The 16,603-nt window shown below is 43.9% G+C and overlaps 1 protein-coding gene across 1 annotated transcript in view; it reads right to left on the reverse strand.

The window, feature by feature from the left end:
- LOC116938511 (unconventional myosin-Ie-like) overlaps positions 1 to 16,603 on the reverse strand; it is a 113,162-nt gene that overhangs the window by 64,547 nt on the left and 32,012 nt on the right. The window contains exon 2 of the mRNA XM_032945662.2: positions 3,351 to 3,488. Within this exon, the coding sequence (XP_032801553.1) occupies positions 3,351 to 3,488 (138 nt within the window). The remainder of the gene's footprint in view (positions 1 to 3,350; positions 3,489 to 16,603) is intronic.

Raw genomic sequence — 16,603 nt, forward strand, 5'->3', positions numbered from 1 at the left:
TGCTAAATGCTCGTGTAGTTTTCGCTACGTAAGGCCCATCATAACGTGGGAGGAGTGATGGCCAAGTGATTTGCGCATTACCAAACCGGCGACCTGAGTATGATTTCCAGCCGCGGATAATAGCCCGCACTGACCAGCTTGGTGAAGTATGGTCGAAAAGCATTTATCACCTGCATTTATAGCATGGGGAGGCCGTCATCCACCAGTGGGTTAACAAAAGGCTCTGTGTTATTATTTAAATTTTAACCTGAATACAACACATTCTGGACTGCAGAGGATGGACTCAAAACCATCATCAGTGTTTCCCATTAATGCTCATATCACTCAGGCTAGGTGCAAACAATAACAAAAAACACATTGTTGCAGAACTGTTGTTCATGCTAACAATCCGTCACTGGGTTTCACATCATGGGAAACAAATATGATTTTATCCACCAGCCACATGAGTCAGGGATAAGAGTTTTTACTCGGGCAATCCCGAGGCGTGTGTTCATCCCTCTGTCCTGTCATCCAACCCTTGCTGCTGTGATTGGCTGAGATGAGCTTACGTGGGTTTCACTGCAATTGTCAACAACAGTGCCCACGCACTGAAAACAAAGCCGGTAGAATCCATGATACCATTTGGCATTTAATGTTATTTTAAAATGTAAATATATACAGCGTGAATGGCAATGAAATCTATGCCATTATTTGTGTTACTAAAGGCAGTGGGTTATTGGGGTGAGGGGTGGGGGCAACTGAGGAGCAGTTGTTAGGCACTGGGTGACTATGGGGACTCGATGTGGTTTGATAAAAGGGGCAAATTTTAGCCTTGGGGGCACTGAACAACAATATTTTTATTCTCCGGATTATAAGACTCACTTTTTATTTCCTGTATTTTAAAGCACATGTTTTGCGTGTACCTTATAGTATGGAGAATATGGTAACTGCTGGTACCACGTGACTTTTTGTACATGGTACAACATTTTATATTGTCCCGAAGGGCATTATTCCATGATTTTTGCATACGTGAATTTATATTACTGCAGGCATGGAAATATGCAAAAACAAAAAATAGGCGATGAAAAAGCCTCTTCTAAACAAGCTCTAATGAAATCTGCGCAGCCGTTAGGGAGAGTCTGTGGGTTTGAAGCAGCATTCCCTTCTGCTGAATCACAGTTTCTGAGGAAGGGGGGCACACCACCAGATGGAAGCATTAGTCAGCACACAGCGTGGAAAGCCAGAGGCAACATTTGGTACCATATCACGTTTCATAAATGTCTGCCCAATATGCACAGTCAGGGTATGTTTTTGTTGGAGATACTTTGACAAAGGTTTTGTCATTCCAATAAGGGCCAGTGAACTCAAAAGTAGTCGATCTTCCGTTCTTAGGAAATAAAAAAAAACCCCACACAGCAAGCCTCTCTGACACAGATGTTGGAGGGATGGGGTGGGGGTAAGTGGCGTCAAGACAAACACAATCTCAGGTACAAGTATGCTCTTCTTTAGGACACCCATCTCAAAGAAAAAAAACTGCCTTGCAGAGCTTTGATTCTGGATTAACAGGTAGATCAGGAGACTTTCTTTACTTTGCCATTCGTTTCATTGGCACGGTGCAAAAAAAAAAGAGCTAGGAACTTTTAATAAGCATCAGCTGGCGCCTGCCTTGGCGCTCACTGCACTACTGAGCAAGAAGAGCAGCAGGCGGGCGCTGACAGGGCCCCGAGGGATCGGTAGAGCCCAGCGCACGACCACGTGCTACGAAAACACCGCAGGGACCTGGCCAGGCGGCACCATGGTTAGAGTCCGCGACTCACAATTGAAAGTTTGGGAGTTCAATGCTGGTCATTCGTCCTCCTAGGGTATTTAAAATGGGTACCTTCCTTTCTAAGAAGTCAAATGCGGGTGTGCCGTGGATAAACTGACCGCTGCCATGGCAACGTAAAATTTTAGCTGCTACCTCAGGGTTAGCTGATTTGTGAATGTAAACAAATCCACAATAAATGCCTTCAGAGAGAAAGTGAAGCAAATATTGAAAGTTTTTATATATTTTTGTCTAAGCACAAGGCACGAGCTTGAAGGAAAACACTTTCTATGAAGAGGTTACAAGAAATTGCCCTGCGTTCCTGAATTCCAGGGATGTAAAGGTTGGGTTGGTCGATCACTGCATGACACCCACTTGCAGGGCCAGCAAAGTGCCTGTAGGAGGAGGTATAACAAGTAGGCTGTAGTGTTGTTGTTTTTTACCATTATCCTCTCGGATGTGTGCGTGTCCTTTAGCAATACAAAATTCTACAAAGTAGTTTTTGGACAAACAACCTGAGCAGAGCTCTCCTAAAAAAAAAGTTTTCAGACTCAGCCAAGGCTTTCCTGGGTCAGGTCAAGGTAAATTCAAAGAGTCTTTCCCTACTCACATCAGCAGTGGAGCGGTGCTCATCTCCAATGGTGACCCTGAGTCAGTGGTGGAAATTCCACATTCCCATGGTGGAGGGAAATTTGTCGACTGCAGTACTGACTTCCCACAAAGCAGCAGAGTCGACCCTTCACAGCTTACGAGCCGACCGCCCTAACACAAGTGACCAGGCCAGTGATTTTTTTCCGAGTGAAATATCGTTTTCAAAATTAGAAGTTCCGTGTGTTCGAACAGCCATGCTGTGTATGAAGCAGTGTGGCTTCGTGCTCAGCTTGTGGGAAACAAGTAGGGCGGCACACAGAGCACAAGCTGCTGTGATGCCGGCTCAAGTGCAACCACACCATGTGTGGCGAGACATAATACAAACCTAAAAGCCATTAATCCACTATCTTTTCACATGCACGTTCACACTAAAAGCCTGATCAAGCACTCTATATTGCCGTAATGCACTGCCTGTCAATAAAATTAGAGTGCCAATTTTTAACTATTAAACGACTCTTAGAAGCCATAAATAAGTAGCCTGAACACACCATAGGCAAACTGCCAATATATATAAACATGATGCAGAATTATTTAAAACCAAACGCTTATCAACACCAAGGGCTTTATCTCATAGACACAACGAGACCATTAGTTTCCAGTCCATACATCAGCATAATTACAATGGATGGCCGCGGTTTGATTCTTCTTAACACATTATATATTCTACGTATGGTGCATACACAGAACTGTTGGCATCAAAAGCAGGGCTTTTAAAAACTAATGCTGTTAGCGCCATCAAAATAGTAAAACAATTACTAAATGTAAGTAATTAAGTGAATTTCGGCTGGATCCATCGTATCAATTGTCCCGCAGTGTTTGAACAAGATTTCAAATAAAGTGAGCAGATGCCGTGTGGTGGCATGCGCGTGGCATGAGGATTGACTAGCCATCGCCGGCCCGTCGTGTTGAAGGATACGAAGATGAAGTCATCCATGTATCTCTTCTTGAGGTTGTCCACGATGGCGTCCTCGCTGATCTTGGGCAGCAGGACCATGTCGTCCACGCCGCTGTGCTTGACATTGTGGCTCTGCCAGTGGTAGCGCTCTTTGCTGCCCTGAGAATAGCAATGCAAACAAATACACACACACGCACATATACACACCATTAGGGAGCCATTCAACCTGCCATCCACTTACAGGATTGTAATCCACCCTCAATTCAGTCGCGTCATCAGGCGATGACTATTAGTCAGCAGCAGAAAATCTGCATTCCTATGTAGGGAGGCCAGTTTTCGTACAGGACAACCACTGTTGACCTCCTACAAGGTAGTACTTAATTGCCTGACCTCCAAGAGATGATGCGCTGGGGGCCTACCGGCATTTTAATTCATGGCCTACTCATGTGCTCTATTACCACGCCCAGCTGTAATACACAAGCGGCACACAATTTTCTCCAACGCCCTTATTCTCTGGTTGCAGATGTTACACCACACCTCGGAGCAAACTAAAATGAAAGGGCGTCATGAGAAATTGCACAAGCGTAACGCCACATCGCCACACGTGGATACAACCCTCATTAAGCAGGTGAACCATGGCTCAGCTTGGTCACTCATGACATCATCTACAGCTCAGCAGGTCTTTTTCCCGGTCATATACACTCAGTCCAAAGTCTACTGTATACCACACTGTCGTGAAGAAGTGACAGATCATAAGCCTTGACGATAGAAAGCCACAAAATGTTTCAATCCCACTGAATTAAATTGTACTTTACATTCGATAATCGAGTATTGCAGATAAAAAAAAACATAGATACAATCCCCCCACAATTTAATCTTGCCAGTGGTTTTGTATGCACTGTACTCTCTGGATTGCAACATGCTCTGGAAAGTGAGATGTCCACGAACTTGCGCCCGTTGCTGATAAAGTGATGCCAATCTGGTCACGTGAGCACACCTACAGGACTGGACGAGACACACTTGCCAACATTTCACATCCGACCACGTCCGTCCAGTGCTCGCCGAGCTGCATTGGCTTCCAGTTGCCGAATTAATACATTATGAAGTCGCACTCATTGCACACAAAGTGCGAGCCACAAATGAGCCACAGGACACCTTGCTGATTTCGCCAATGAGCATGACCCGTCACGCGAGCTCCGGTCAGCCTTGCAGAGGCTTTTGGCTGGCCATGGAACAAAGACGGTCACTGCACCGCGCGCTTTCCTGTGGCCGTCTGGAATGCTCTTCCTTACAAAATTAGGAAGCCAGCGAAGCAATGCAGTTTCAAATCGAGATTTGAAAACTCATTTATTTAGAACTGCTTTTACTGTTTAGTTTGTTGTCCTTCCCTCGCCCCCCCCACCAATTAGCACGGTTGGGTACGTGTGGCACAAAAGAAGTTCAACATGCATACGTTTGCTTAAAAATACAGAGGGAGAAAAGTGGGTCATAATCTGGAGAATACAGTTTATGTCCATGTTGGGGTTTTTATTATTTGTCTGTGTGTACCCTGGCTGTGAAGGTATAGATATTTTTTAGTATTCATGCCGTTCATGAGAAATATCGTAAATGGAATTGTTTTCATTGCACTACATTGGAATGAAAACAGGGCTTTGTCACACCTGGTCTAACAAACCAGATGTAGGCTTGCAGATAAGTGTACAGTTTCATAAAACTTTATCATTAATATTTAAACACCGCATTGTCCGCACCTATGAATATGTTAAGACATTAAACCATTCATTGTGCTCGACGTGTTTTAATGAATACCCTCTGTGTATATAATGTGTCCGAATTTTCCCTTTCCAAGATGATTGTAAATTATTGTGAGTGTGCGTGTAGAAAAACCACTGTTACGTGAGCGTTAATCAAACCCCTAACACCCCAATTACCTTTCACGTGGTTCGCTCCGTCTATGTTTCCAAATTAAAAAGGCTTTCCATACATGATCGCGACGCTACATTTTTACACTGAATGTAACGTTCAGGGAAAGCCTCTGCTGAAGACACTAGCACTTTAGCCACTTTCCAAAAGGAGGGACTACTTGAAGATTCGTTATTGCTTTTAACCCTCAACAAATTCTCCTTTCTGCCGTTTGGAACAAATGGCTGTCATTGGACCTTGGTTTGTTTGCTAATTGTTTTCAAACAAGGGAGCAAAGCCCCGCAATGGGTGTTTGTGCATGGTGCAGTTCATTTGCATCCATTGCTAGTGACGTTTTAGGTAATCCTCTTGCTCTCTCTAATGACTGTGCTCTCACACTGACCACGCTTGGTTAGTGTGGGTTTATAATAATGATTAAAAAAATATATATATACAATTTCTAAACGCACGGAATACTTCACGAATCGGACGTGTTGTTCCATCGAGAACTCGGGAGGTTTGAATCTGGAGCTCACCGTCCCTCGTATGCTTTGCCTGAACAAGTGAGCCTTGAGCTGCTTGCCTGACGATGGTGGATGGTGTTTGGATCACGCTTTCTTATTATTTAGTGGAGAGGGGCAACCTAAGACCGGTTCAGATATCGCACCTCCGATTAGCACGGTTGGCTACGTACGGTGCGAAAGAGGTTCAACATACATACTCCGTACATGCATATCACTCTTCGCATATGTTAGCCATGATTGGGAATTGAACTCAGGTCAGCAGATTCACAGCACAGCTCCACCCAACAGTCTCGCATTTTCATTTCAATCATTAGAAGAGCAAAAAAAAAACCTGTTACGTCCGTTGGGACACCAAGAGGCTCTATGTGAACACTGTACTTACAGAAACCCAGGGGGCACGGCTACGCCACTTGCCTTGCGTAAAATGCTGGGCATGCCGGGCAGTGGGCTCTCCACACAGCTTTCGAAGTTAAGCAATTCGGGGCAATCACTCGAGCTGGCTGGCGAGCCGGAACGGTCACGGCCGTGCGTCGTGGCATCGCGACTCTCCTCGTGTTTATGCCCCCAAAACCTGGAGCCTACGGCCGCTTCCCGGCGTCGCAACCAAGAGGTTGAGACACACAACCGCCCCACCGCACCACGCCAGTTGGGGCACGGGGACTGTGCCATCATCGCATACGCTGCAGGGTGTCGTATGCGTGAACACAAGGAGGCGTCGTGGATTGTAAACTAAACTACATTTTTTTCTAAACGATTTCTTTTTACCAGGTAAGGCCCACTGAGCAATGTAGCTCTTTTTCAGAAGCGACCTGGTCACAAATGACGGCTCAGTGAACGAAGTGGGTTATCATGTGGAAATGTTTACAGCAGGCAAATACTGAAAATGCATGTTGCTTCTAAATGTGGAGGGAAAACCCGGAGAACCGCAGAAAAATCCATACTACCACGAGGAGAACATACAAACTCCAACTATACAGGCATCAGGGTAGGGATCGAACCCATGGCCTCCTGTATATTTTGTTGGAGTAACAATTCTTTGAAAATCTATACAGTTAGTCAGACACTTCCAATAAAATGTTTTTTTTGCATTGGAGAAAATCTTTGCTATTTTATGGAGTAAAACAAATACAGCACAGGAAACATGTTATTGGAATTCTGACAAACCGAATGAATTTCCAAAGAACTGTTTCTCCAACGAAGAAGAGAAAAATCCAACAAGATATATGACCAGTGGTGAAATGCTTAATATAAAGAATATTATGAGTCTCATGTGTGGTTTAAGGATTGTATACAAAGATGTACACCTGGTCAGAGAACCCGAGGAAGACCAAGAAAGTGACGGAGAGATGCCGCAAGCAAATGGACAAAGATGTAGACCACATGGAAATGTGTTATTCTATTCCATGCTTAATCGAATCAACAACCAACAGATTAATACATTATTTCAATAGTCAACAGTTACAGCTCTAAACAGTGCATACATAACGTGTCCTACCGGAGTCTAGAAAGTGTACTACACATCACAGAACCCCTGAGTGGTGCTCCTGAGAATGAGGCCAATGTTTCAAGTGCTCAGCCTCCCCACACTTCACTCGAGCACATTCAGTCCAAACCAAGAAGCAGCACAAATGCGTGGTGGGGCAGCCAAGAGTCTCAAAAGTCTCGGCAATTATTGGGACAATTTGACACCGCTGCATTTCCCAGAGTTTATCGATGACAAGCAGGGGGCCCTACGGAACCGCGCACCCCAGCGTACGCTCCGCCGAGGTACATCTCGGGACAAAAGGTTTGGCGCCTCCGCGAACCCCGAAAGTGGGGAAAAACATTACGCGTGACCACGCACGTGAAGCAACAGAGACTACGGCTCAGCCGCTGAGTTCCCAGACTCTTGAGGTCTGTCATGGACAACTAACGACTTGCACTGCTAAATATAGAAATTCATTTATAGATGCCCCCTGCCGCTACCCCTCACTAAAATAATAGCAGGAAATAATAAAGAAAACAACATTTTTTTTATTTCTGAGACTGCATGCACATCTTGCACCACCAATCTCAATACGCTTACTAAACCTTTTGACGCTCTCCTCCGCAAAGGACATGGGGCCATCGCTTGCACACTATTCACTCACCTGTTGACAAGAAGCTAAGAGGGGCGTTGGAAATCAGTGGGACTTGTGTTAAGCGTAAGAACTGGTAAAGTGTTTATTTCAGTACCCATCGAGAGAAAGCGGTGCACAAAAACACTTTTCCTTTTTGTTTCCGGATATTTTCTCGTCTCATATGTAAGGCTGTGCTCGCCGTGCGCATGTGTGCACATTTACTTATGGGTGCACATTTACTTATGGGATCATGTTCCAATTCAAAGAAAATAACAAGTATTTCATTGTTAAGTAGAGCCGGTACATTTTCAAATGAGCTATGGTGTGACCGCCCACAGCAATATACGATAAAACAAACACCGTTTGTTTCAACGGAATCAAAGAAAACTATACCATAAATTACGGTCATGTGTTGTACAGTGTGAAACTGTATTAACAAATGCCTAATTCAACTTAGCTTCGATTATTGGTCCAAAATACTGATCTTTGCAGAATATAACTGCATTGACATTAGTATAGCTTCCAAATGCAACCGCATCACCAGACGCTTCACAGGATACATTACTTTTTAGCTGTATGCAGACGAGCACAAATGATTCTTAGCTCTTGACTTGGACAAGGGCAAGAGTCTCAACTGCGCAGAGTTCAAGAGGGAGAGAATTCTAGGACATCAGGAGTACAAGCCGAGAAAGGGTGACCCCCCCCTCCCATGCAATGAAGGGTGACTTTATTGGTGTAGTGGAAAAAACGTGCCAGAGAGTAAAGTGATATGAGTAGACTGGGTAAAGACCATAAATAATTTTAGAAACAATCACTACAATCCTTAAGTGAATCCGAGACTTGACAGGAAGCCAGTGGAGAGACTGCAGCAATACTCGAGTGATACGATCACGACTTCACGTACACGTGAGGAGCCAGGCAGCGGCATTCTGAATCATCTGTAACCTTAAAATAAGGGAATATGGGACACCGTAGAAGAGTGGCGTTACAGTTGTAAAGGCGAGAAGTAATGAGAGAATGTTCATCTACGAAATGTCCTCTTTCTAGGACTTTTATCCTGGAAATATTTCCTGCAGGTAGATGCTGCTACAAAACGGCATTTGAAATGTAATTGGATGTTGATCGCCAACAAATGAATAAGATGGGGGGTGGGGGGGGAAACATGCAAATACGCGTGGATTCTGTAATGTTTCTGATGTGCAATCGTCCCCAGGAGTAATTTAATTAGCGCTGATAACATTATCACAGCCTGTGGCAAGATGATGACACAGGTCCAGACATCATGGCAAGGAGAGGGGGGGGGGTGCATTGGCTGGTGTCACATAAACTCCAAGTTGCTCTTGTTTGTGTGTCCATGTGTTGGCCAACCCTTTGAACAATTTGTTCGGTGTTCAATAGGGTATGCCCCGAAAAGCAACACAACTCTGTAGGAAAGTTTGGTTCATATTTGATCATCTTTACTAAAATTATAATGACCCCCCCCACCCAAGCCACAGAGATGGACAGATAGCAAGACAGGAGCTATTGAGACATGTAGCCGGACAGAGCAATTCAGACAGATAGATAGACATGGCTATTGCGACAGAATAGATGGACAGAGCTATTACACACTGAAAATACTTTCAACCGTAGTTTGAAAGCGTAAACAATAATGCAACCAGTACAGTACTGTATAGACACAATACAGTGATTTATGGAATGTGGATCATTTAAGCGGACCCCCATAACTGTAGGTGTGGGAGGGCGTAAATGGTGATTCAATCAACTGAAATAACTCGCAGGCAGAAAAAGGAGGAGGCTGTACTGTACTAGATTTTAATTTGTTTTTTTTAATGCATTAAGCCAAACCACTGTAGCGACCAAAAAAGTGGACTCGCCGATTTAAAGATTGCAGCTTTGCTTGGAATTTCCCACTACCCGCATACACAACGGTATTTGCTCTGGAGATAAATCATGCGGCAAATTGCACGTGGACAATATAAGTGCGCTTTCCCTAAAACGAGCGATTGTAAAATGCGATGGTACATTAACATCACGAGCTCAGGTTAATTGAGGCTCGGGTTAATTGAGGCTCGGGTTAAAATGCGGATCTGTGCGTACTGATGGTAATGGGCGCACGTCTCAGCAACGGAAGGACACAATTCCCCGAGAGTGGACATCATTTATAAAGATCCTCTACTCCTTTAATTCTAAATATGTAATAATTTACCACCCTTTATCAATCCACGACTAGATGAAGGAACACCCTCCCCACACCTCGTCAGCATAAGTTGGTGAAGAGGGGCAGCCGATGACTGAGAATCGAACTCAGGTCACTGGGTTCATAACAATGTGCCACCGACACCACCCCATTCTCTGTTCCCTTCGGCTAAAGAAAGCCAGCCTCCTCAATCAGGACTGTTCTGAAACAGATTTGTTTGTCAAAAAGCCAATATCATGAGCACATTTTAGAGATGATCACCCCCACTTATCTCAAATGCTGTAGCTAATCAAAGCAAGTTAAAGTGTCTCCCTGACCAAAAGCGCAGAGGGCACTCGTCTCCACTGAAGGCCCCGAGTCGGTCGTAAAAGAAAATAGATATTCCCATGGTCTGGGCCAACCTTTTGGCAGGATAACCAATATTGGGTTCTTATTAAGTGGTACAAATTTTGTCGATCCTGCATAGATGATAGGCTCAGTTGGTACCTATCAGGGATTTTAACTTGCAACCATCTGATTAGCAATTCACATGCTTCAATACCCAATTACCCAAATAACCATTACAATGACACAAACGCCTACTCAAATAGAGCATTATGGAGTCCAAGAATAACCAATCATAAACATGAAATATTGCATCTTAATGGCAGTGGAAATAATTTGTCTTCGAAGAAGTGCTTACTCTCACGATGCATGCATTGAATCATGCGCGTTAGATCAATTACTTACGGATTATGCAAGTTTATGCTAAAGTTACATTTATGCTAACGGAGTGAACAATACAGTACATGAAGAAGACCAAATACAGAAGAAACTCCACCACAAAGACGGTGAAAAAAGAAGACAAATTAGAATCGAATCTCAACTCGAATCTGGACCCGATCTCGATCCGATCTTTGGTCTCAAACTATTTCATTTGCAAAAAAAGAATAACAGGCTTTTTTTACCCTTTCTATGGTATTGCCGTAAAGAGTAAAGTCTCTTCTTTTTTGATCATTATGATACTGGAAAAAAGGTACCATAGATAATTGTATTTGCACATTGATGCAATAATGGCACAAACCTTGAGAAGGCCGCCTGCACACTCCCCTATACTCGGTTTAACCATCGCACCCCCCCCATCCCCCACCAGCTTTGATAATGCACATTTTTTTTTATAAGAGTCAAGCAGAAAACTCTTGAATACGACTGACTGCAAGCCACCACAACGGAGCAGGCGTGCCATTCCTCACAGCCTCCTGCAGATGGGGGTGGCCTGAGGCAAGCAGGAGCCGAACAGCAAAAAAAAATATCGCATTCCTTCTCCATATAAGGGAAGGCTGACTGTCGATAGAGTTTGGCTGGCAAAAAAACTATCCCATGAAAAAAATGCTTTTGCATTGACGTGCCCAAGTAATGCATTACTAAGTGTTATCACTGACTCCCACAATATTGAGTTTCCCACCCCCCTCTCTCTCTGGTACTCGCCACTCTGCGCTGTATATCATCTATTGCTTTATTTAAAGAGGCATGGGAAGGCCTCCTGTTTATTTACTGACTGAGGGGCAAGGTCCATTGTGGCTATAAATGAGCTGTAAACTGGCCTGACTTTTCAACTTCACCGTTGCATTTATGTCACGAGACAAATATTTTATGCGAACAGAGTACACTTTTTTTGAGACACAAACTCAACACGTTCTTCAACAGCAACACTGCCCTGAAGAAAACAATAGGCAAGGTCATGGGCAGCAACCCTTCTTCACAAACTCACATTCATCTCTCTGCTGTGAAGAAGGTCTATTGCCGAATACCTGGCCTGTTATACGTTTCTTTCCTCTTTAGCGCAGCGTTATTGACCAATGCGTGTTCAGCTTTTGTTATTTGTACTTGTACACCCAGGGCCAATGCAGGTATGACAATTATTTTAACATTTTCTTCACAACATTACACCACTGTGCTAAGAATGAGAGGAAGGAACATTTTTAATTGCTCTTGTTTTTTCTTCAATAAAGGCCATCCGGCAGGGCACAAACGCTTGTAACATCAACAGCAAATGCGCAGTTGGCAGGGACCTTAAATCTATAACTTTTTTTTATGAGCGATGCACGGAGATCCGTCGGTGCAACAACACAGAGGGCAATGTGCATAAAAGTACAAACTCAAAAGGTAGGACTACGAAGAAGAGAGATTAACAAGGATTTCCCATAATAATATAATAGGGGTATAGTGGTGGTGCAGCAGTTCCCACGCTGTTACATACTCAACAACCTGAGTTTGATTCCTGGCCACAGCAAACATCCGTGGCGAGAGAGATCTAAAAACAATCCCGGGTAACCCTTCGTTAAGCCCGCGCTGACCAGCGTGAAGCATGTTCAAGCAACCCCCGACAAAGCATGGGGAGGCCTTCATCCAGCAGTGAATTGAGAAAGGGCTTTAAAAAAATAACAACAGTGATGCCCTCATGAGGATCAGACATTGGAATGTGCAGACTCTATTATCCAAGCAGGTAAGGTAAGAGTGCTAGTTCGTGAACTCTGTACTGTAAAACGTACTGAATTGTGTGATCAGATGGGCAGTGATATGAGATTAACAGATTCTGTTACTCACAGCCAAATACACCACGTGGTGTAATGTATTGGGGAAAATGTACAGGGAAAATCAAGCACCATCGGATTTCTTACAATCTCAATCCACTGCTGATTTGCAGCTGAACTTCTGTACATCTCAGCTCTGTAAGCTCAGGCCTAAGAGACCGTCCATAAATGACGTCACGCGGTTTTGGACGATTTTTGACCCCCCCCCTCGTCACACGGCGTCACAAAAAGTCAGACCCCCCCCCCCTCAAATATGACGTCACAAAGCTCTGCCCCCCCAAAAAATAAAACATGCTTCAAATCGCTTTGAACGATTGTCATTGTAGTGCGTATTTAATGTGCCGCTGCACTCTGATGTTGTAGGAGAAAACATTTATAAAGTATATTTAATTAAGTAGAACGTGTTGTCTAAATTTATTTAAAGTTGCGCATTTTGATGTGACGTCACATTTCTCACCCCTCCCCCCTCGTCACACATCGTCACAAATGTCTGACCCCCCCCCCTCCCAGGTGCGTGACGTCATTTATGGACGGCCCCTAAACTGCATACCACACTGCTTTCTTTAAATATAGATTGAAAACTAATTTATTTAAAACTGCTTTTAGTGTTTTGTATGTTGTCCTCCCCCGCACCTCCAATGAGCACAATTGGCAATGCACAGTGCAAAAGAAGTGCAACATCCAAACATGCACACTGTCACTTAATGACCCAAGGTCGCTCTTGCAAAAGAGGTTCGCTGTCTCAACGGGTCATGGCAAACTAAAATCATTCAATCAATATCACCAATTGGTGTCAATGGGTTTCTAGAGTCAATAACGGTTATGTAGGTTTGCATGCCGTACAGTTCTTATGACCCAGACCTCCCTTCAAAATGAGACTCCGTCATGACCGTGCTTTTGCCTGGTCTATTACAAAAGGTGTTTGTTAATCTCTAATTGATAACAAGACTGCAGAGGTAATGGACAGCTGGCAAGTCCCCGACCGCTCTCAGGACATCACTCTTCACAAAGACACAACCTCGTGTGTTTCTGCAAAGACATAATTCAGTCCGACCACAGTAGACGATCTCCTGGATCCCACCTGCACTCGTTCAACAGTGCGCCAGTTATCGAGGTGTCTTCTCCTGGAACGTGTGAATTAAAAATGCACTTGAGTGAATTTTCTCTGGGGAGGTCACTTGTCCAAGAGGATGTGTTCCTTCACCTCAGCGTCCAGAAAAATGCCTTCGGTCTACACTGTGGCCGGTTACACGCGGCTGTGTGTATCAATAAGCACACAGTCGGCTTCCTTTGGGGCGGTACAGCTCCCACAGGGCTCTCTGCAAGAAGAGTGGGTCATTGTATGCTGTTTTATGAGTAAATTAACCAACGCCAGTATATAAGTAAAATTCCCCACAACAAAAAAACGGGAGCCTTTATAAACAAGGACCATGCAGCTTCACAGAACCAGTCCACTTTTAGATGTGTGGGTAAAAGAAAACAGGAGCTTAATTGTACAGTTTTGCATACTGATAGAGGGAAAGTGTGCTCTCTGCATTAAAATAAGTAATATATAATTAACAGCTGCAACACAAGACAAATTGTGTGTGGACATGCTGAGTTATGTATTGAGCACACATTCTCCAATCTCCTTGTCTCCCTCTCACCACCTCTTATCTCTACATTTCTTAAGGTCTCACCTCCCATTCTGCACTGTGTTCATCTCTCCTTCTATCTGTGTACACACACACATGGATGTGGGTGTGCGCACACTCACAGATACCCAGACGTGTTTTAGCCCGGACATATCCAGCTGCTGTGATGTCAGTGCCTCATGACCCTGGCTAGACAAGTGCTGAGGAGGGCAAGTCTCAAGACAACTCCCCAGTGTTCACCACTTCCTCACCAGAACCCAGCGATCCCTAAACCTGTGGCCTCGCCTAAAGACATCGGCCACCCAATGACAGGAGTGCCGCATATGCACCAGTAACCAAGCCAAAGAGTCCAACCAACTAAATTCCCAGCCATGGCGACGGTCATTTGTAAATTGCTGTAGCTTCGATGCACGGGTTAGCTCTATTGGACTCGATCACGTGGCTCGCATCAGATCAATGAACCAATCCAGAATAGATCCGATCCTATCCAGATTTATACAGCTACAATTGTGATCAGTCCTTTTATCCAGATTTAACATTAATGATTGTACAATACAAATACAATACGAATTTGTATTTATATTTTTGCATAGTAATCGTACAAATATAAATAGAATAAATAACAGAAGCTTTAGTTAACATAGTATTTTTATGAAATAATAGAAACAATGATCAATTCACGAATCATATTGTGAATCTTATAGCTATATCACACCCATTGCAAAATATGAGAAAAAGGAATTGATTGGTGTATTATTGAATCGTGACTGCTGAAGTCATTTCCATTATTCACGGTCGAATAAAAAATAATCAGAGCATCTAATCAGGACGTCACCTTATCGGTAGGTACCATTCGCAAAGCATTGTCTAATTTGCTACAAAACTCGGGCCATCAAATTCCAACCCAAACCAAAGATCCATCGCAAGTGTACACCGTTGTACATCAACCCCCTGACAGGGAAGGACCTCCTGTGAGAAATGCAGCCAGGTCAATGGGTGCACAAGTGCAGCCATCAACATGTTGGCCACTGCTTGTGGGGTCCAATCTGGTGCAGTATTTGCATCGGTCTCAAATCTGCCAAATGTATGTATTTAGAACTTTTTCCCCACCATACGTAGCCAATCGTGCTATCATTGCCTTGTAGCCGCAGACTAATGCCCGTTTTCAGGCCAGGTGCTGAGTCAACTTATGCCCATAGGGGCAGCTGCCACTGGGGGTGCCCTTTCAAAAACAGTACTTGAGATGTCATGTAAAGAGCTCGGAGACACCTCGGCGTACAGGGCGCTATATACAAAAACAAATCTTTTCCACCATCATTATTATTAACGCTCATCGGTCGACCTGGTCAAACACACTGAAGATGCAGGATGTTCTTGAAACAGTCTTGAGATTCAGTGAGTTTTGTCTGGATAAATAATGGGCATTCAACAATAAGAATTTTACACATTCCCAAAAATAAGTATTCTCTTGCATCCACCTTTCAAACAACATATTCCCCCCTGTGCTGGCTTTACTGTGCCACCATTTGTTAATTATTGATTCTCAATAATGGTTAAAATAAATTAACTATTTTAGATCAGTAACGATAATGACCCATGGCAGCACGGTGGCTAGGGGCACCGTGCTATGACCCTGGCCACCTGAGCTCGATTCTCAGCCATGGCTAACATCCATGGGGAGTGATGACTGAACCGGTCCTGGGTGCCCCCCCAATGTGGCGAAGTATGGTCAAACAATTCCCATGAATGATATGTGGGGAGGACCTTCAAACAGCAGTGGATGGACAAAGTGCTGTAAGTGATTAATGATTATGTTTACCCTTACATGCTGGCTCATGCTAAGTTACCTGTTACCAGGTGAGATAAGGAATTCAGATAATCCAGATAAGATAACCCCTGTTAACAATGTGTTCTGGGTACAGTGCGTTGCAAAACATTTCTGTAATGGGTGGAATTATTGCACACACCTGAATCTGGTGAAGAAACGTCTCAGTGTCTTCAACAACAAATTACAATAATGGCATGTGTTCAGACTAAAGTTGTGTAATGCTTATGAGCCACTAGAATGAACGACGATGTGATATGTTGTATTAAAGGGCTGAGGCCATCAACTGTACAATCACCTGCATGTCAACAAGTCCTCGAGCCACATTACTCATCCGACCATGCAGGAAAATAATATATTTTATAAATACTAACTGATGATTACAAACATACACCCCTTTGTCAATCAACTGCTTTCGTAAGGACTCCTCCACAAGCCATGCGGGTCATGATGAAAGGTTGACCACTGAGTTGTACGAATCCCTTACTGTAGTATGTAATCAGTAAGCGATCAGGTT

The sequence above is a fragment of the Petromyzon marinus genome, chromosome 1, assembly GCF_048934315.1.
Source record: "Petromyzon marinus isolate PM22_M1 ecotype Great Lakes invasive population chromosome 1, UKy_Petmar_22M1.pri1.0, whole genome shotgun sequence".
NCBI lineage: Eukaryota > Metazoa > Chordata > Hyperoartia > Petromyzontiformes > Petromyzontidae > Petromyzon > Petromyzon marinus.